This window comes from Carlito syrichta, unplaced genomic scaffold, assembly GCF_000164805.1.
Source record: "Carlito syrichta isolate Samal-C Ts95f unplaced genomic scaffold, Tarsius_syrichta-2.0.1 Scaffold287693, whole genome shotgun sequence".
Classification (NCBI taxonomy): Eukaryota; Metazoa; Chordata; class Mammalia; order Primates; family Tarsiidae; genus Carlito; species Carlito syrichta.
The window spans coordinates 1-20,715 of record NW_007231789.1 but is presented as its reverse complement, the minus strand read 5'-3'; the positions used below and the strand labels follow the sequence as shown (position 1 = coordinate 20,715).

Here is a 20,715-nt window from a genome sequence, read left to right as displayed (position 1 = left end):
TCATTTTTGATTTATTGTAGAGATGAGGTCTCGCCAAGTTGCCCAGGTGGGTCTCGAACCCACGGGCTCAGGCAATCCACTCATCCGGCCTCCCAAAGAGCTGGGATTACAGGCTAAGCCACCGAGCCCGGCTGGGAAGTGAAGTTCTAATGGGCTCTCCACACAATAGCCCAGTGTTCTGTCCAGTGCATCAAAGGTGCCTCCAATTCCCAGAATCTCTGCTGCCGTAACTCTGTCAACAGAGCAGCTTGTTGTCTTTGAAGACGCCACCACCCTTCACTGCCCCAGCCAGGGCTGGCACAAAATAAGAGGATCCTGGGAGAGACTCCACCTTTCCTTGAATCCCCAAGACTTACTCTGTCATGGGTTCCTACAAAATATTCGTTTCCTGTTGCTGCTATAACAAGTCGCCATTAACTTAGGGTCTCTAAAACAACACAAATGTATTCTCTTCTCGTTCTGGAGACCAGAGTCCAAAACAAGACTTACAAGGCTAAAGTGAAGTTATCGATGGGGTGAGGAGCATCTGCTTCCTTGCCTTTTCTGGCTTCTAGGGGTCGCCCGCGTTGCTTGGCTTCTGGCTCCGTCCTCACATTACTCAGTCTCTTGGGTGATGATCTGAATGGCTGTGTCCCCTCCAGGTTCATAGGTTGAAATCCCAACCCCCAAAGTAAAGGTCTTAGGAGGTGGTACCTTTGGGAGGTGATTATATCACCAGGGGGGAGGCTTCGTGAATGGGATTAGTTCCCTCATCAAAAAGGCCTCGGAGACCTCCCTTTCCCTTTCAACCACGTGAGGCTATGGCAAGGAGGCAACGTCTATGTATGATTCAGGAAACGGGCCCTCCCCAGCCGCTGAAGCTTCGGCACCTTGATTTTGGACTCCAGCTTCCAGAACGGTGAGAACCAAGTTCCTGTTGTGGATAACCCACCCAGTCCATTGTATTTTGTTACAGCCCGGATGGACGGAGATATCCTGCTTCCGTTCTAACCTCCTGCTACTAACTCTGATCCTCCTAACTCGCTCTTAGAAGCATCCTTGCAATGACACTGGACCCAGCTGAGGAGTACAGGATAATCTTCCCATCTCGCAATCCTCAACTCCATCACATCTGCAAAGTCCCTTTTGCCACGTAAGGTCATGGGTTCTGGGGATGAGAACGTGGATGTCATGGGAGCCCATCACCAAGCCCGCCACAACTGGCCGTTGAATTCATTCTTTTTTGAACCTCATTTCACATGTGATCGCTGAACTGCTCTCCGTCTGCTGCCTCTGAGGTCTGTGCACTCAGTGAGGTCAAGTTGGGTCTGTCCCATGTGGCTTCGTACTCCTAGCTCAGAGCCCAGAGCCTGGTACATGGGACTCACTACAAACGCTGCCTGTCGAGGGTCTGTTTCCACCTCCCAGAGCTTCTTACCGGGTATGGGGTAGGATTCAAGACAAAACCCACCGGGAGAACCAACACACCCCCCACAAAGATCTACCCTGAGGCCTGAAAAGTGGGTCTTGCTAAGAACAGTGTCATTTTTGGGTCACAGGGCAAGACTCTGACTGCCTGAACCCAGCCACAACCTGGATTAGAGGGCCTCTGACTGAGGCTCAGAGAGGTGAAGTAATTTGCTCAAGGTAACATAACACAGCTGGTAAGTGGTTTTGCTGATTCCAAAGCCCATGCTCTTTGCATTCCATGGTACTGCCCCGTGGATACTCAACCAACATGGAGGCAGGACAAAATCCGATGTTTCATTAAAACCCCTAGGAGGCAGGGCTAATGAGCTGCGACAGCCCCTCGTCTTCCAGCTGCATCTTCACTCTCCCACAGACCCTTGTCCCCGGCATGCCATGTGCTCAGGCAGGCCGTCTGTCTGCTAATGGTGAGTTCATCAGATCCGACTTGCCACTCCTTCAAGGTGTCGAGCATGCAGCTGCCTAGACAGCTGCCATAGCCACTTCCCAAATGTTGACAAAGCAACATTGCCACGGTGAAACCCAGGGGGAGGAGGGGACACTGGTCGCCATCTCCTTCCTGCTCCCGTCCCACAGAGGGCAGTGTCTTGGGGCAGACAGGGGCACTAAAAATACCTCAGACAGCAACAGAGCACCACTTAACCCGGGCCCTCATGTGACTGAGGGATGGCGGGGACAGTGGCCACAGTCTCTTGCCCGCTGTCCCTGTCTCACCGCTTTTGGGCCACTTGGCCTCTCGGCTTCCTCCTGATCTGCCTTCCCCGCCCCTGCGCCTGCACCCAGCCCCCTCAGGAGACAGGTGGGATGGGGCACATGTTCCCCAGGGAGCTGAAGGTTCACCAGCGATCCACATACTTGTTAGACACAGGAGAGGAGGCTGTGAAACAGGGGATCTCTCTCACCTTCTACCTGCCGTTTAGCACTGAGGTGTTGGTTTTTTAAATTTGGGGCTAATGCTAGTCCTTAAGAAGAGTTAAAAATGCCCTAATCGGTTGCCAGAATGGTATTAATAGACAAGAAAGGTAAAGGACTCGTTTTTTTAAAAAATGGAAAGGCAGAGGCTCCCAGATAAGCAGAGAAACTAATTTCTAAGCAGCTCCCGAGCAAAGCCTGGGTACCATTCAGACACACCCGCCTTCCACGGGCAAGTGGCCTCTTGATCCTCCCATCCTGAAAGCCTGCTCCCCAACTGGGGATGCAGAGGCTGATGGAAACAAGTCATCTCTCTATATCATCTTAAACACTGTCGTGCTGGGTAAGAGAAGAGAACCCAGCAACTGGGATCCAACAACTGACACAGCAGTGACGGTTGACACAGCGGTCACACTTGGCCTGGGCAGCCCCTCAGTTTTCCGTCCCTAGGTTTAGATGTATCTTCTGTTCAAGATCCACGTTTCTGTGAGACGTGCATCTTGATCCGCCTTGCTGCTTAGGCAGTCACGGGTATCACGGAAGCACAATGCAAGGCAAGCTTCTGGCAGGACGGCAGACGCCGCCCAGACGGCCTGGGCAACACCTTCCCAGCACCCAAGCCTCCATGGAAGGACTCCGGAGTGTGGAGCTGGGAAACGCTGTTTGGCCTTTCACACAGCGGGGGGGGCGCTTCTCAACTCGAGCGGCACCCTGGGCCAGCCTCAAGGGGGAGGCTATGGGTAGAACTGGGTCCCCTAGAATTCAGATGTGAAATCTTAACTTCCGGCTCCTTGGAATGTGACTGCATTTTAAGAGGTAGTTCAGTTAGAATGAGGTCGTTAGGGTGAGCCCTCATCCAATACGACTGGCGTCCTTATAAAAAGGGAAAATGTGGACACAGGGAAGACACCATGCAAACAACTGGAGTTACGCCACCAAGGAACCATACGAAGCGAGGCTGGAGGCCTGCAGCAACCCTTTCCAGGGCCTTCAGAGGGGGTGCCGGCCTGTGGACACCTTGACTTCTGACTTCCGGTCTCCAGAACCGCACTGCAATCCTTTTCTATGGTTCTGAGCCACCCGGTCTGTGGGGCTTTGTTCTACAGCCCCAGCAAATGAACACAGAATGCCTTAGCCAGGAGGTTCACAGACACCCTACTTCAACCCTAACCCCAGGGCAGGCCCTCATCTGTTCTGTTCTCCCTGAAAACGTCCTCCTCCTTCAGGAAGAAATCCTATCTCTGCCAGAATAAACTCGTCTCTCCTTCTGGCCCTTGGGGCTTCAGGTCTCCACTCCTGTGATTCCTGCAGAACCAAGGCGGAGCCCTTGCAGAAACTGGCTGCCAAGACCTGACTCAACTGACTTTCACTTGAAGAGTGTCTGCTGCCAGCCCTTCCTCCCTTTCTGGGGCAACCTGCAACCCAAGCACTTACCCTCCAGGAGATTCACCCCCGACCCTCCCCGCGGTTATGAGCCTTTGTCTTGGCTGTCATGGCCGTTTATCGCTCCTACCTAGAGCCCCAGCTCAGCTCGCCCACATCTGGCTTCTCCCTTTGCATGAAGTCTTCTGCCCGGATTCCATGAGCTTGTGTAATTCCTGCACCTCTGTCCTCCCACCAACCGTAGCCCTCATCACCAGCTCTCTGAGGTTCTACTTATTACATTCTTGCCCGTGCCCCTCGCGGGACTGGGGCTTCTGGAGTGAGAGGTGTTCCATCCCGGGGCCCCGGGACAGCGTCTTTGGAACTCACCGAGTGCCGCGTGCTCTGGGGAGCCGCAGAAGCACGAGATGAGTCTCAGCTCCCTTGGGCAGGGGTCCCAGAGCTGCAGCCCGAGACACATCTGGTGCTCCTTTCAGGGGCTCCCACGGCTAACCCCTCGCTGCCTGCCCACCCCGGCTCACCCCTGGTCCTGCACTGGCGGCAGGAACACAGCCTCTTCTTGGGGTTCCCACCCTGGTGGGAGCGCCTGAGGGCCTCGCGTTTGGGCTGCCTGAGGCTCCCCCCATTTCAGACGAGGAGAAACAGAGTCAGTCTCCCTTCTGGCTTTCCTTCATTTTCTTTCCCCAGACCTCTCCTACGTCGAAGGGTGGCATGGAAGGGGGGTCTGGGAGCTTTGGAAGCTGGCCAGGAATGGATGCAGTGGCTGACCTGACTCAGAATCTCCCGAAGACAGACCTTTTCCCTGAGCCTGCCACTCGGACTTGGCAAACACTGGGCGCTGACCAAGGTGCTCTGTTACCCGGAAGCCCAGGCAAAGCTCAGGTGCATACTAGATCAGGCCCTGAGGGCAGAGTTATGAACACTGGAGCCACGCTGCCGAGGAGTTATGTGAAGCGAGGCTAGAGGCCTGCAGCAGACCCTTCCCAGAGCCTTCCGAGGGGACGCTGCCCTGCTGACACCTTGACTTCAGACTTCCAGTCTCCAGAACTTCGCTGCAGTTTGAGACAGCTGACCCTCCCCTGATCGGCCCCCAGTTCGGAAGTCCTCCTGGGTGTTCACCGATGACCCTTAGAGCGGGGCTTCAGGGTCAGGCCCTAAATTCAAGCCCTCTCTGTGAAACTTCGTGTCCTCACTTGTGAAATGGGGTGATGATACACACTCCAGAGGGCTGTCTCAAGGTTTAAGTGACAGCATGCACAGAGAGCCCTGGGTTGTGGCGGTTCTGGGTTATCATGCCACCCCAGAGAGGGCTTCCCCTGGTAACTGCAGGGTCTACTGTCTTCCTCCTGTGGACCGTCTAGTTATCCTTCAAAACAGTATCCCAATTTTGCTTTGAGAAACAGCATTTGCCCCACTGGGTATAGTCTGGTGGGACTGGAGTCAGGGCCCCAACACTGTTGCCTTTACCCGGACAAGGGGGGGCACACACCCTTGTGAACCCCAGAAGAGCAGCACTTCCAGATGGAGCCTGAGTGGCTAACCGGGTCTGAATTCTGAGTGGAGCTGAAAGCCACTTGCTGACTGGTGGCTGCACACATTCCCTGTGCAAGCTAAACTCTGGGGCTTTCACAGCTGCCTGTTCCTGTTTACAATGCCGCATTGTGACACTGTGATTGCCACCATCAGCTGCGGCTGAAAGACCTCCTTCTGTCACCTGCACCTGACCAGTGAACTGTGACCTGCGGTCAGTTTTGTGTGGGTTTTTTTGGTGGCATGGGCCTGTGGTTCCAGCTACTTGGAAGACTGACGGTCAGTTTTAACATCAACCAATCAGGACAAGCCTCCCTCTTGTGCACAGTGGACTGAAGTGAGAATGTGGGTGGGAACTCGCCCTGTCCCTGCACACCCCCTCTTTGGTGGAGCGCACCTTTGTTTTTCACGGAAGGCTATGTCTTTCTTTCTGGTTTGTGAACTCCTCGCTGGAAAGATGACTCTTTCTTTTTTTTTGAGTCGGAGTCTCACTCTGTCGCCCAGACTGGAGTGCAGCGGCCGCTCCTGGCCACCGCAGCCTCACCCTGCTGGGCTCCGGCGATCCTTCCACCTCAGCCTTCCAAGTAGCTGGAACTACAGGTGTGCGCTACCACACCCGGCTAATTTTTGATTTATTGTAGAGATGAGGTCTCGCCAAGTTGCCCAGGTGGGTCCCAAACCCGTGGGCTCAGGCAATCCCCTCACCTCAGACTCTTTCTTTTGAAGACCATTGCTTTTGGGTGGATTTGTTAGCACCTAATCTAGGCCACTAGGTTGCTATCTCCTTGCAATTCAAAACTGAGCAAAGGGTTATTCGACAATTCCTGTAGAGTCCACTTCTTAGCAGCCAGGGAAGCTCTTGGTACAGGATGTCTGGGTTTGAACCCAGCTCACTGACCCTGATGGTGGGCTAGTCCCTCACTCTCCTGCCCTCATTGTTCGGAGGGCAATGGCCGTAGGCACCTAACAGAGTTGCTGTGAGGTTTAGGGGAGTGAGTGTGCGTGTGACACTGAGAACAGTCCCTGGCTCACCCTCATGCTGTCTGTGTGTTCCCTGCAGCTGCCGTCTCTAGCCTGACTCTCCAAGATCCCATTGGTTCTGCGAGTGCTTCGGAAAAAGAATATTCTCTTTTTGATAAATTCCCTCTGATTCAAGTTAGCCTGAGTTGGTTTCCTGTGCTTGCAACAACAGTCTTGAGCTGATTTAGTGGCCAGGAGGCCTAACAAACACAAACACGGCGATGTCAGTAATTGGCGGTTCATGCTGAACCTTGGTACATTCCATTCCTCGGGAGACGGTGACGGTGAGTGGCCTCTTTTTTCCTACCATGGTGTGGACTCAGACTCTGACTCCCAAATGCAGACGGCTTAGGAGTTCCTCATGAGCTCTGCCCCAGGACGACAGGGAGGAGTAACCCAGTCTGTCAACGGTGATTTTTAAGCTGTCCACATTGAGATATCAGAGCCACCAGCCAAACGCTCCCTGCCTCTACTTGGAAGCTGCCAACAACAAACGTTTCCTTCTTGCTTACACTGAATGCCCACTGCAGGTCACCTGCCGCTCTATTCCCAGGCTGAAGAAACGCTCCCCATCTGAGACATCCTAGACTCACAGTGATTAAAAGAACGATGCTCTACCTACATCACTGGAGACTCAGCATCCATTAAAATGCCAATGTGTTTCTATATCTGTTGACACAGAATGATCTCTATGATAGGCTGTTCAGTGGAAAGAAAAGCTCTCTCCCCCCAAATCCTCTGCTTCAGGACATTTAAGCTCAGGGCAATGCTCTGATACGACGATAATGCTTCTCACTGTAACTCTGGATTTTCAATATAACTACTTCTGGTGACTGTCACAAGGGCTCAGGAGAAAGTCAGATGGATGAAAAGACGTCCTTTGAAATCTTCCATCTCTCCTCCTTCCCTTCTACTCTCTGTTCGGTCTGCAGGGGCCTAATTGGATAACACCCCCTACCCAGCACCCCAGAGTCCTTCCCCTACCGCAAACCTCCATTCTGCCCAACCCACACCAGGAATCTAACATTCCACAATTTTCTGCTGGCTACAGAGGACAGCAATCTGGCTGAATGTTTCCACATGTTATAAAGAAACAATTGACCTGACTTGCCTGGGTTAATAACTTACTTTTCTTTCCATTACAAGCTCTGTTCTTATTTCATTTCTCCACTCAAATTAATTACCACTGTAACATTAACCAGCTGTGAATGCTATTGTATGTTATCGGTTGAACTGTGTCCCACAACAATTCACACGTTGAAATCTTAACTCCCAATACCTCAGAGTATGATCTCATTTAGAAATAAGAGTTGTTGCAGATATAGTTAAGATGAGTCGGGTGGGCTCCAATCCATCATGACAGTGTCCTTATGAAAAGGAGGAATCTGAACACAGACATACAAGTGCACAGGGAGATCGCCATGTGAAGATCAGAGCTAAGCTGCACACGCCAAGGACCCAATGGAAGCTAGGAGAGAGGCCTGGCACAGGTACTTCCCGAGTACCTTTAGAGGGGCATGGACTTCTAGCCTCCAGAACTGTGGGAGAATAAACTTCTGTTGTTTTAAGTCACCCAATTTGAGATAATTTGTTATAGCAGCGCTAGCAAACTAATACATTATATATGGTCTTCTCTTCTAATACATATTCTTACTGATAGATTCACAAAAGGAATCATATCACATACATTCTTTCTCTACATCAGGAATGTGGGTTTGGGGCTCTCTAGGAAAGAGGGGAGGCAAACCAAGTTCCCTGTAACTTCAACAACGAACTGAGTGTCTCAAAAGTATAACAGGCACCTTTACTAACTTTGTCCGACTTCATCCTCACACCGGCCTTTTGTGTGTGAGGAAACAGGCTGAGAGAGGTTGAGAAACGTATCACAGAGACAAAGAACTGAATACCACATGTTCTCACTCATAAGCGGACCCTGAACAATTATCATGATACAATAAGAAAGAGAGAGGCAGGCAGTCAAGGGACACTGCCAGGGGCAGGGGGCGGGGAGCACATGACATCAATAAGGATACCTGCTCCCAAGCCAAGCAAAGTGGGGACCAAAGGGAGGTCCAAACTTCACCTGTATGATGACCACTTGTGTACCGAATGCTGAACTGTACCCCACATCTTTAAAATAAAAAATAATAAAAAAAGAAACATACCCAAAGACATAGAGCTCCAAACTGAGCCTGGATCTTTTGATTTCAATTCAAATCATCCTTCTATTATTTCAGCCGATGATAGACAGAAAGCTGGCCCAGGTAATCCCGAAACAGATCTTTCTAGATACTCATTCAATGTGACACGGTGAAATGGCCCTTCCAAAGGGCCAGTTAGCACAGTAAAGCTAAATGCTGCTTTCAGCCCTACCACAAAAGGGCACCATGACTCAGGTGGTTCTCTTATGCCCAGCACTGGACCTGACACAATTCCCTCCTTTCGCAGAGTTCTCAGTCTTGACCCTTGCCATAATCATGATAATAATGATAACAGTGGCTTTCCCGGACAGGCCCGGTGGCTCAGTCTATAATCCCTGCACTTTGGGAGGCCAAGGGGAGTGGATTGCCTGAGTCTGCGGGTTTGAGACCAGCCCAGGCAACTTGGGGAGACCTCGTCTCTACAATAAATAAAAAATTAGCCGGGTGTGGTAGCATGTGCCTATAGTTCCGGCTATTTGGAAGGCTGAGGTGGAAGGATTGCTGGAGCCCAGCAGGTTAACGTTGGGGTGGCCATGAGTGTGCCACTGCATTCCAGCCTGGGTGACAGAGTAAGACTCCAACTTAAAAAAAAATAGTGGCTTTCCTTTATTGAGCACTTCATATATGCTGTGCACTGTGTTAAGTCCTTAAAATGCAATCATCTCATTTAATGTGTGGTCATTCCATGGTGAGTGGTAGGGTTTTAAGATTGTTGGGTCTGCAACTAGCTTTCTTATTCCCTTGATTCTACTGCCTTGCAGCACTAATGATTTCAGTAATGTCAGTTCTAATAAATGTATATTCAGTGTATTCTCTGGACAAGATGGGGCAGAAGCAGTGCTAACATCTAGGAAAAGACTCGCCCACATTTCCAGCTAGCTTCTATCATATCACGAGCTCAGCTGATGGTTTCTGATACCACTGCTATGTATAAGGACAGAGGGCAGAGCCGTGCTAAAGAGCATGGATGGATCTTTTCAAGATGGGCTCAAGAAAATGCATAATTCCTCCTCCCCTCCTTTTCCACATCCCCAAAAAAGACCCACCTTTTATGAATCACTCTGTTCCATGATTCAACAAGTAGTTAGTAGGGACTGCACTGATAGAATACTTGGTGATATTAATATTGGAATACATTTAGTGTTGATTTAGTATTCATTCAGTAAATAAATGTTTCTCGTGGCCTACTGGTGTCAGACACAGTCCTTGCTCTCAATGTTCAAAGTACATTGCTATTTATGTATGTGATGTACAAAACTGGTTAAAAAAAGGAAGATCTTATAAGTCTCTGATAGTTACAAGACAAGACTGTTAAGTGTAAATAAGAAAAGTCTAATTAAGCTGGGATTTTATTTTTAAAGGTGTCCAGAGTATTAGAATAAGTGCCCACAGGACCCAGAATATCCAACTGGCAGAAAAGTAGAATTGGGCACCCTGAGTCACATTTGCACAAAGAGAGACCAGAGAGTAATTCTAATAGCACCAAGAACAAGTCTGGGATGGGTAGACCAGAATCCTGACTTTGCCAATGGACAAAGATCATCTGTTAACAAAGACAGGCGGGGCTCTCATACCCAGAATCAAAACTGCTTCTTCCTCAGGATCAAGCCAACTCCAGTCTCTGGTAGCCATGACAGAATTGTTTCTGTGACAATTGTGTCTGATAAGAATTTGTCTTAAAGTTGCTCTTTGTGATGAAATTACTAGAGGAGGGAGAGAGGAAGCGGAAGTGGGGGAGGGAGGGGGGGAGAGAGAGAGAGAGAGAGTGAGAGAGAGAGAGAGAGAGAGAATCTCTGTCTTTTTTGTTTAGACATCCCCTTTCTTTTCATCTATCCAAATCCTTCCAATCCTTTGAAACCCAACTCAACTCCCATCTCTTTTACTCTGTGCTCATTTACATGCAGAGCTGGTTCCATACACTTAAGCACCAATTATTTGTGCTCTGGTGTTGATCTTGATTTCTCGTGCATTAGTGGGAGGATGAGCCCTCCTGTCCATCTAAATGACGAGAACTAATGACCAATCCCAAACCATCTTCTTAATCAGTCTTCTTTTTAATTCCCTTTCACTGCCCCTTCCTCCTGGGAATCTCTTTTCTTATCAAATTTCCTCACTTTTCTTCTTATTTTTTTTATTTCTCTACCCCTCTCTTCCCATCCTTAACCCCTAACTTAGTGAAGTAAATTGAAATGTTAAAAAGGTTGCCAGTTGCCAGGTTTTATTGGCAAACAGGGTAACATGAGGAAAATTTACAAGAACCTTCAAAAGGATTACAGGCTTGCTATCCCTGTTCTTCATTGAAATTTAAATAAGGCTAAAGTTTAATCCTTCTTTGCCACTCAAGCTAGCTGTCCCCTTACATGTGGCTTCCAGAATCCATTTATCCCGTCATTCTATGCCTATTGTCTCCAGATGCAGTATGCTTTCTGTAAGTTTCAGGTGCTAAAAGGATGGGTAATTCCAATTCCCTAATTTTTATTAGACATGGTGTCATATTTGTCAATATCCCTCGGCTTCGTGTCAATATAGGTTAATCCCTGGCCCTCTACCAGCAGATAATAAGGTGTCTGAAAGCAGAACCTAGATTTTAAACATCTTTCTTTACACCTCATGCGATGATGTACATTTAAGTTTTTTCTTTTTTCCTAATGAAGCTCCGCACCACCCAGGAACTCAGCTCAAACACTTTTTCTCTTCAAGCTCCCCCCTCACTGCTGGTTTCCCCTTCCTCTTCCAAACTTCAGGCAAAATTAACTGCCTTCTCCTCTCGGTTCCCCAGTCTATTCACGCATACATTCGGCTGGTTGTAACATTACTCTCCAGCACTCCAGCAGGCTACTCTCCTGTGGCCTGCTTGACTTGTACTATACCCACAGCCTCTAGCACAGTCCATAGTTTACAGTAGGTACTCAAAATATGCTTATCTAACGGATTAATTTGATTGAATAACACAAAAAACAATGAGATGGTGCTTTTTCACTTGCTAGAGAGGACACAGATGGACTCAGGAATGAAAGCTCCCTTAATTGAACAGCTTTAACTGAAAAGCCTTACTTGGATCCCACCATGGACATTCCACCTTCCCATGACACCCAACAAACCCCAAAGGAGCAAGAAACCTGACAGACAACAGCACAAATCCTGCCTTCTTTGCCCAGGTGCCCTTGAGACCTGTGGTACCCCAACTGGAACAAGATGTGTTGAGAGTCAGAGGAACCCCAGGAGGTTATCTATAATTCACATGAGGCCAAATGGCAGTCATCACTCAAGGAACTATCTGAATTCTGATTTAACCTTCCTGGTGGAGGATACTTTTCCATGGGTTTCTGGTGTTTCTGCATGTCCTGCCAGTGAGGTCCTGATTGCTCTTTGTATTGGACTATGATTCCAAGGATGTTTGTATAGAAGACAGCCTTGGAAGAGAGAGGTGATGTCTCCTTGGCAGCCACGGGCTCCATGCTTAATGCCTTTTATAAAAGACTTGGGGTTGGGCACAGTGTCTGTAATTCTGTGCTTTGGGAGGCTGAGAAAGGAAGATCATGTGAGGCTAGGAGTTTGAGACCAGCCTGAGCAACACAGTGAGACCCCTGTGCCTACCAATTTTTTTTTTTAAAACTTAGCTGTGTGTGGTAGCATGTATCTGTAATCCTAGCTACTCAGAAGGCCGAGGCAGGAGGATTGCTTGAGCCCGGGAGTTCAAGGCTCCAATGAACTATGATCGCACCTCTGCACTCCAACCTCGGCGACAGAGTGAGACCCCGTCTCTAGAAAGCAAATGAAAAGATTTGGGTTCGCTAAGCTCCAGGTTCCTCTCCTGTTATGCTACTTACTGTGTGTGCAGGTCTCATGGAGCCCTCTTCACAGCACCGTATGGGAACTGGCTACTTCCACTGTTGTGAGTAATATACTGTCCTTCATCTCTGACTCAGGGGTCTCGTGTCTTTTGGCTGTACCCATGGAACTATGGCCAGCTAATTTGTTAGCTTGCAAGTAGACAAAAACCTCAGACCCCTTGCAGTTCCCAACTCCCCAGCGGGATCCACTTGCTTTTGGTATGCCCGGACATCCCCCAGGTATCTTCATGTTCCTAACAGCCCGCTGGTGTCAAAACCTGCCAGGCAGGCAGGGCTGTGTGAAGGGCCAGCATTCATCAGGGGCAGCTGCAGATGCTTCAGTGAAGGAAACCAATTTGAGAGATAAAAATCACACCCGCCAAACAAGCCGGTGGTGGAGAGTAATGGCCACACGAAACACGTGAAACGCATTAAAGAACTGCGCTGCCTACACCAGGCATAGTTGTTGTTTTGGAGTCTGTTTATCACGTGGAACGGGCAGGGAGCGGTACCAAGGCCCAGTGACCCAGCAGATCCCTGATCCTTGGTTCAAGCATTTCCAAGCATCCAGTTTCTGAAACAGTGACTGGAGCACCACTCAGAAGTAGAGTTACACTCTCTTTGTTTTATTCAAGCACAGATGACTTGTTTGCTTACTTGTTCATCTATTTATTTTCAAAAGGGGCTGAAAGCAGCTGGCAACAGTCTACAACATTAAAGAGAGCATAACTTCATAAGAAAGAAAAAAGCCAGGCATGGTGGTTCACATCCACAATCCCAGCACTTTGAGAGGATGAGGCAGGAGGTTTGCTTGAGCCCAGGACTTCGTTAAAGACCAGCCTGGGGAACACAGGGGGAGATTTTGTCTCTACAAAAAATAAAAAAGTTAGCCAGGCATGGTGGCGTATTCCTGTAGTCCCAGTGACTTGGAAGGCCGAGGCAGGAAGAATTGTCTGAGCCCAGGAGGCCGAGTCTGTGGTGGGCCACGGTTGTGGTGCTGCACTCCAGCCTGGGTGGCAGAGTGAGACCCAGACTCAAAAAGTAACAAAAAATTTAAAAAAGAAACGCCCTCCCCCCTCCCCGCCCAGGGCATAGCGAAGACCCCTTGTAGCTGAGGGAAAGGAAAAGAAAAAACCCTAACCCTTTTTTCCTGGGTAAGATGGAGAAAACAGTCATGGGCCCACACCACCAGAGGTGCCCAACTGCTGGGGAAATAAAAAACAACTGAGAAGATGCAGAGGGAAGATGGAAAGGGGTTAATCAGTAGACTTGACACAGCCTGGGCAAGAATCGGGGCGCTTGAGGAGAGGCCACGAGAACTTATCCAAACTCTAACACAAAGAAGCAAAAGAGGGCTTAAATAAGAAGGAAGAGAGCATCCAAGAAGTGCAGGACTTTGTTGAGCGATCTAACACACATGCCATTGGGATTCCAGAAGGATGAGGGGGAAGAGAGAGAGAGGGAGAGAACGGGAGAGAACACAGCAGAAGAATTATCTGAAGCGATAAACAAGACATTCCCCAAAGTAATAAAAGACACTAAACTAAAAGCCCAAGAAGCTCAGAGAACCCCAGCTGAATATGATCACACTCACTTTTCTCTATTTCTGCTGCCTCTCCGCATCCAAGTTCCCATACTTAAGGCCCACAACTACTGTAATAGCTTCTAACTAGTCTTTCTTCCTCCACTCTAGTTCCCTCACTGTCTTTTTCCAATCAACAGCCAGAGTGCTCTTTAAAACAAACAAACAAACAAACAAACAAACAAACAAACATCACTTAAAGTCTTCTGGTGGTTACCCATCGCATTTACCACAGAATCCAACCTTTTCCATGTGGCCCGTCGGGCCCTAAATCTGCTGGCCTCTGCCACTTATTCATCTTTTTCATGACACTCCAAACACACGGGCCCATTTCTGTCCTTCAAATACATGAGGCGTCACCTACTATCTCTTGGTTCTTGCTTCCCCCGTGAAATGTGGGGTCTTCAGAACCGAGTGGGGCTGGTTCTTTCTCATTCGGTCTTCAAGTCATAGCTTGAGTATGTCCTCCTCAGAGATGCTTTTATCAACCTTCTCACCAAAATCCCCTCAGTATTTTTAAAACCACATTCTTTTTACTTCCATCTTTGTACTTATCCCTATGAGAAGTTATCCAGCTTACTTACTTGCTTATTGTTTATTTCCTTTTTCCTTGGACTAGTTTTGTGCCCTTTGAGGGAAGAATACAATTCCTCCTGTGGCCTCTGTGTCTCAAACACTGCCTGATATGATGTAGGCCGTTCAGGACTTATTCATTGTCTGGTAAGTAATTAGATGAATTGAAGAATAAATATTTACTAGAGGCATAAGCTCAGAAAAAGGACACAACTAAGTCAAAAGGCACGGTCAGCTCTCAGGTTATTATAGGAAAAGCTAGAGGTTGCTTTTAGTTATGCGGTGCATAGCACAGCTGATAGGTAAAGCCGGCCATATGGCAATAGATAATTTACTGAGTGATGGTAAGTCTCACTCTTCCATTTTCAGAGTTCTGTCACTTTTGATTATTCATCTCTCACTGGCTTCCTGGTTTTTCAGATACTGCCCAGCCTTGGACAATGAGTAAGGATGGCAACATTGGGAAAGTGTGGTATTTGTCTAAATGTCCTAACACAGCCTTGACCCAATTTTTTAAAACTATGCACCGTCTGGACAGATTTTTAAAAGTTGTCATTGGACGAAGGCCCAGCTCCTTCTGCTAGCAGGTGTCGACATTCCTGTCTGACAGGTCTGTCATCCAGACCCCATGCACACTCCCTGACCCACTTCACTTGCCCTCTTCCTGTGGCTCCTTCCCTACCCTCTCTTCCCTCCAGACCACATCTCTTCTCTGCAGCCACGTGTTCAACAGAGAGGTAGGGCTAGTGACCTCTCAGGTTCCCCCCAGCCCTTACACTCTTCGACCTATTTGTCCTTAACAGGGCGCTTTGGCTCCCCTGCCCCGCCTCCACCAGAGTTTCTGTTTTGGTGGCCCCAACCCAGGGGAATGAGAGGTTGTGCCCTACTTCAAAAAAAACCAAAAAACAACTACTTGTTTATTTATTTTTGAGGTAGGGTCTCCCTCTGTGGCCCAGGCTGGAGCGCAGTGGCATGATCACAGTGGTCACAGCTCACAGCAGTCTCGACCTCCTGGGCTCAGGCTATCCTTCCACTTCAGCATCTCTGTCGCCACTTTTTAGAGTAGCTGTCAGCTAACCCTTTATTCCTTCCACGTCTAATGACTCTTCAGCTGGTGCTGTAGGCATCTGTTTTTGTTCAAATGCACATATAGCATCCTGCTGCGTTTTCATAGTTATTCAAAATCTACACTGAGGAATGCTAAAGGACCACTTTTCACAAAATTATTTCACAACGTGCTATGCAAGTTTAGCAAGCCCCTTCACCTCAAGTTTCCTCATTCGAAAAAGGAAGAGGCTGCAATTTATCATCTCGGTCAGAACGCAGCTGACCCTAGAAGAGAAAAATGAAAACTCCTCACAGATTTGCTGTCAAGAGCCTTGTAAAAGGGTGTTCCAGACAGGGAGGGATACATTTGCTGAAGTCCCTCCCAGTGTCTGTCTGGATTTCTGCTACCCCGTAGGTCCCCTAGCTGTGATGCTCATAATCTCCACCACTACCTGGATAGGCCCTTCAAAAGTGGCTGCAGAGAAGCTAAAGTGTTCTCTTTTGCTTTATAGAACAACTGAGACACAAACTAAAATGAAATCCAAGGTACACACAGCGAAGGGGTTTCTTTTCAATCCCAGAAAAGCAGCAAAAAGTATTTGTCCAGAATTCCTTTCTCCTCAGACCCCTCCACTCTAACTCAGGAGGGCTCATAGGGCTTTGCAGATACCTCTGCCTCAGAGATTCCTGCCCATCCCTGGGCTGGGTGGTCTTTGACACCACATAATCTACCAGCACTCAGAGTCTGCGTAGCCAAAAGACCTTGTTGGTATCCGAGTAATTAAATAAGACTCTAGTTGAAAGCTCTCAGACTACCTAGAGTCTATGGAGGGGATACCCCCTTCACAGATGGTGTGCCATGACAGTCATAGGCCCAGCACCCTGGAGCTCCATTAGGGCTGTTCAAACTTTAATGTACATCCAGATCACCCAGGACCTTGCTAAAATGCCAATCCTGAGTCAGCAGGACTGTCTTAAGATTCAAAATTCTGCATTTCCTGCTAGTTCCCGGGTGATGCTGAGATGGTTGGGCCACAGATCTCACTTTGAGTACCGAGGCCCTAGTCCAGAGGGCAGGAAATTTTTTTCCATAAAGACTCAGGAAATATTTTTGTAATTTGTAAGCATTAATTCGATGTCTTAAAGTCAGGTATGCTTTGATACAGTAATTCCATATCTAGAAATTTAACCTAAGTAAATAATTAAGTGTAGGCATAGATTTAACTAGAATGATGTTTTTAACAGCGAAAGACTGAAAAGAGTTTAAAGTTCAGCATTAAGGTGTTGAGTAAATAAAATAATTAATGTTTATGATGAAATGGCACATTTCCACAAAATGATGTATATTAGTTGTCAGTAAAGATATTTATACATAGAAAAAGACAGCTTTGAAATAAGTACTCAATGGAATTCTAGAAAGAAAAGCCCCCGAATGTTATAAATGTCTTCTCTGTAAATTGGAATTTGGGGATGTTTAGTTTTTACATTTCTACGTCTGTAATTCAAGTTTTCAAAAATGAGTATTTATTTCTTGTGTAATAAAGAACTACAAATATTAAAATAAATAGAGTTGAGCACGGTGGCACACACTGGTAGTATCAACTACTTAGAAGGCTGAGGTGGGAGGATCACTTGAGCCCAGGAGTTTGAGGCCAGCCTGGGCAACAGAGCGAGACCTAGTCTCTAAAAAAATATATAAAATTTAAAAATAGTAAAATAAGTATATTTATGATCACAGAGCAGCTATGATGACATGGTCTCCCTTTGGTGTTATCTCTTAATGGAGGAGGTCTTTCCTCTGAGGCTTTAAAGGCTAAAATATCTTTTTCACAGAATAAGGTAAGACGGAGCAGAGAAGCCACCTGCCCTCTGGTAGAGACCCAGGACATGGGACTGAGCAGAAGTCCCGTCTTTCTTGAGTTTTCCAGACTACACCTCTTCCTTGTTCTTGTCAGGTGCTGACACATTGGGAATTATACTCCTGGGGTCCCAGTGGGATTTTCTTTGACTGTTCTTCTATTCTCCATGGCTCTCAAAGGACTCTTGGAGAAGGGCTTAGCCAGCATTCCATAACCTCAGTTCAGGAATCACCTTCTACCCATGTGAATTCAGGGCCTACCATGTGCACTCAGCAGGTCAGGTCAGAGTCCTCCCTGAAGCAGAAGTTACCGACCGTGACATTCTGGGACACGTCACACTAGGGAAGAGCGATGGTACACAGTGACCCTTTCCCCTGGCTTCAGGAAAAATAGAACTCCATAATCAATAAGCAAAAAGACAAAAGCTCTCCTGGAAACCTTCCCCGTCCCATTTTTCACAACACATAGAATTTCTTTACATCAGATGTTCTTTGAAACGGTTAGTTCTCTCCTGGGAGGATCCTCTAGAAATGTGTTTTGCCAAGACCTTAAAGTTTTCACACTGTCTTTAAAAGGCGATAACTTTGTTTTAAAATAGATTTCAGTGTCCCATGTATGTCTCCATTTAAGAATTCATTAATCGGGAGACAAGCTGGAGTCACGCCAGAGAGGCATTAAAGCAAGGCTCTGATGAAGCCTTCCCTGATGGCAGGAAAGTTCCGGAAACATTGCGGTCCCACTTCTAGTTCTGACAGTGCCTTGGGGCTTTGTCATGAATTCTAGGAGTTTTAGGTGACAATGAAAAAAAACCCAGAGATTTTAAGTTTGAACCAAGTATGTTAAATCGCCAAAGTGGGAGTCTGAAATGGAGGCTTCTAGTTTGCCTTCCGAAAGTAGCCACACTCACGGCTGACACGGCGTTCCAGAGGCTCAGTCACAAAGCAAGACCATGTGCTCCAGCGGGCTCCCTCGCTTCGCTTTTCTTTTGACCCCCGGCCCCTAGTCGAGATGCTCAAAACAAGCACTCAATACTTTTCCTTTCTGCAGAAAAACAACAGTACCTGCTGAAGGACAGCAGGCTTCTATTCATTCTTGAAAACAGGTGTTCACAAAACCATCTCCTAGTGTTTTTTTCTGGACTTAGAAGGATATCTGAGTTCCCTGAAGCCATGGCACTAGACACAAAACTGAGACACTCGATCCTACATAGTCATATTTCCACCATTACACTGCCCACCCTATGGAGCAGGATATCACATGCGCTTCCCGTATTTCCTCATAACTTTGCGTTGCTGGTTAAAGATGGACCAACCCAGGGGTGACCAGTGACGCTTCCCTGCCCAACCTTGGTTCCTGAAACCATAGCTCATCAGCCAATTCACTTTTTCACGTCAGACCCTTAATTTCTCTCAACGGCTGCGAATTCTTACCCAGCTCTCTCTGGTTTCCACTCTTCACGAATTCTGAACACTTAAGTGGCAACCCCAGAATTAGTCTTGACCCTCTAGGCTGTGAAAATTTAACAGGCTGGAAATCTGCACGTGAGATTCAGAATCTACACTTCTTGTCTTGGTGATTGATCACAGCCTCTTTGCAAAAGATTTCTCTATTTGTAAAGCGAAGTCTGTTCACTTAAACAGTGAATGAATAAGGCAACTACAGTCATTGTGAAGCAACATGCAACAAAATGTCACGTGAATGATAACTAATTCAAGACAGACATTCTAATTCAGCGGGTTTTTTCTTTTTTAGAACTTAGCATCGACGATACCAAAAGTTGCCAGCTCGTGTTTTCTCCAAGTAGCCAAGTCAGGGAGGCCAAATAAACTCTCTCCTGCTTGCTTTCTGCAAGTCTGCTGGTTTTTAAGTATGAGGACTATAAAAACAAGTAACATTTAATGTGACTTATCAATAATGTTTACGGTACTGTACTACGGGTTCAACATACAGTGTCACACGTAATCCTCACAATTATCTTAAGTCGGGTATTATTTTCCTAAATGGCGCCTGAACTCGTTCAGCCAGGAAGCTGCAAGCCCTGAGACATGGATCCAGGTCTGCGCACCTGTAGGGCAGGATTTCTCACCACCAGGGGCACTGATGACATCGGGGGCAGAATCATCATTTTGGGGAGTTTTCTTGTGTACCGTAGGATGTCTAGCAAGCCTCCCTGGTCTCTACCCACTAGATGCCAGTGGCGCCTCCGCGGTGTGACAGCCAAAACTGTCTCTAGACGTTGCCAAATGTCTGGGAGGAGTTGGCTGAGGAGGGCAAACTGGCCTTGATTGAGAACCCCTGCTCTGGAACGAGGCATTTCACTCTACATTTCTTTATCTACTATGCAAATTTTCCTCTCAAAGGTGAATTTCTAAAGCGTTCTTCCTTAGTGTTTTTCTAATTATTCATTTTAAAATGTTAACTTTTTTTTTAATGTTAACTTAGAATAACGACATATGCTCCTTATAAAGCAGATGAAGCTGTGCAGAGTGTGTGTGAACCACAGATCTAGACAGGAATGGTCAGCCTCCCATTCTCTCTCTTCCTCTCATCTGTCCTCTTTCTGCCTGCTTCCAGTTGGAGGATACAAGACCTTGCAAATGGCTTTAGTTTCTTATGTCTCTCCTCCTCAATCCAAACACGTATTTCTAGCTGAGCTGTTTGGAGACCTCTTGCCTCTTCTGGAGTGAGCTTCTGGGAAGAGCACACTGAACGATGGGTGCAGGAATTTGCAGATGCAGTTAGGGGCCCCCTAACAAGGGGTTCTAACTCCGCCAGGCCTAGCTGGTTGCCCCGGGAGGCAGGGCGTCCAGCCGCTCAGCTTAGGCCTTTGAATGGGAAATTTAGGCGAACGCTAGCGAGAAAAACCCACCTCAGCCTGGCCTTAGGGCCCCCTCAGGGACCCGACCAGATTTGGATGGTTTCTCTCTCGCAGTCTCAGACACCAGGCCACGCTGTGGGCCACAGGGGGCCGAGGGAAGGAGGGGGCCTGGAGGCCTTATCCCCCAAGGGGCCCCCAGGGAACCTGGGACTCAGACTTGGGGAGAGCAGAGCCCCGCTGCCGCGTTTCAGGGGCCCTCGCGTGGACTCAGAGCGTCCGGGGGAACGCCTAAGCCACGCGTCCTGCGCACGCAGCTCAGACCGCCGGGAGGTCTTCGCCGCGGGCCCGCCGCGCGCCGCGCTCACCTTGTGCTGCTTCCACACGGCGCCCAGCGGCTTCACCTCGTGCTTGCCGTGCCGGCCCTCCTCCAGGCACAGGTAGCACACGGGCGTGCGGCAGCTCGCGCAGTACATGCTGTAGCTCTCCGGCT

At 48.1% G+C, this 20,715-nt stretch overlaps 1 protein-coding gene across 1 annotated transcript in view; it reads right to left on the bottom strand.

Annotated features, from left to right (window-relative positions):
* Positions 1 to 20,712, bottom strand: part of TRIM67 (tripartite motif containing 67) — a gene marked incomplete at its 5' end in the record, with an annotated part of 43,399 nt that extends 22,687 nt beyond the window's left edge. Inside the window, one exon of the mRNA XM_008052938.2 lies at positions 20,591 to 20,712. Coding sequence (XP_008051129.1) covers positions 20,591 to 20,712 — 122 coding nt within the window. The remainder of the gene's footprint in view (positions 1 to 20,590) is intronic.
* Between the last annotated feature and the right edge of the window lie 3 nt (positions 20,713 to 20,715).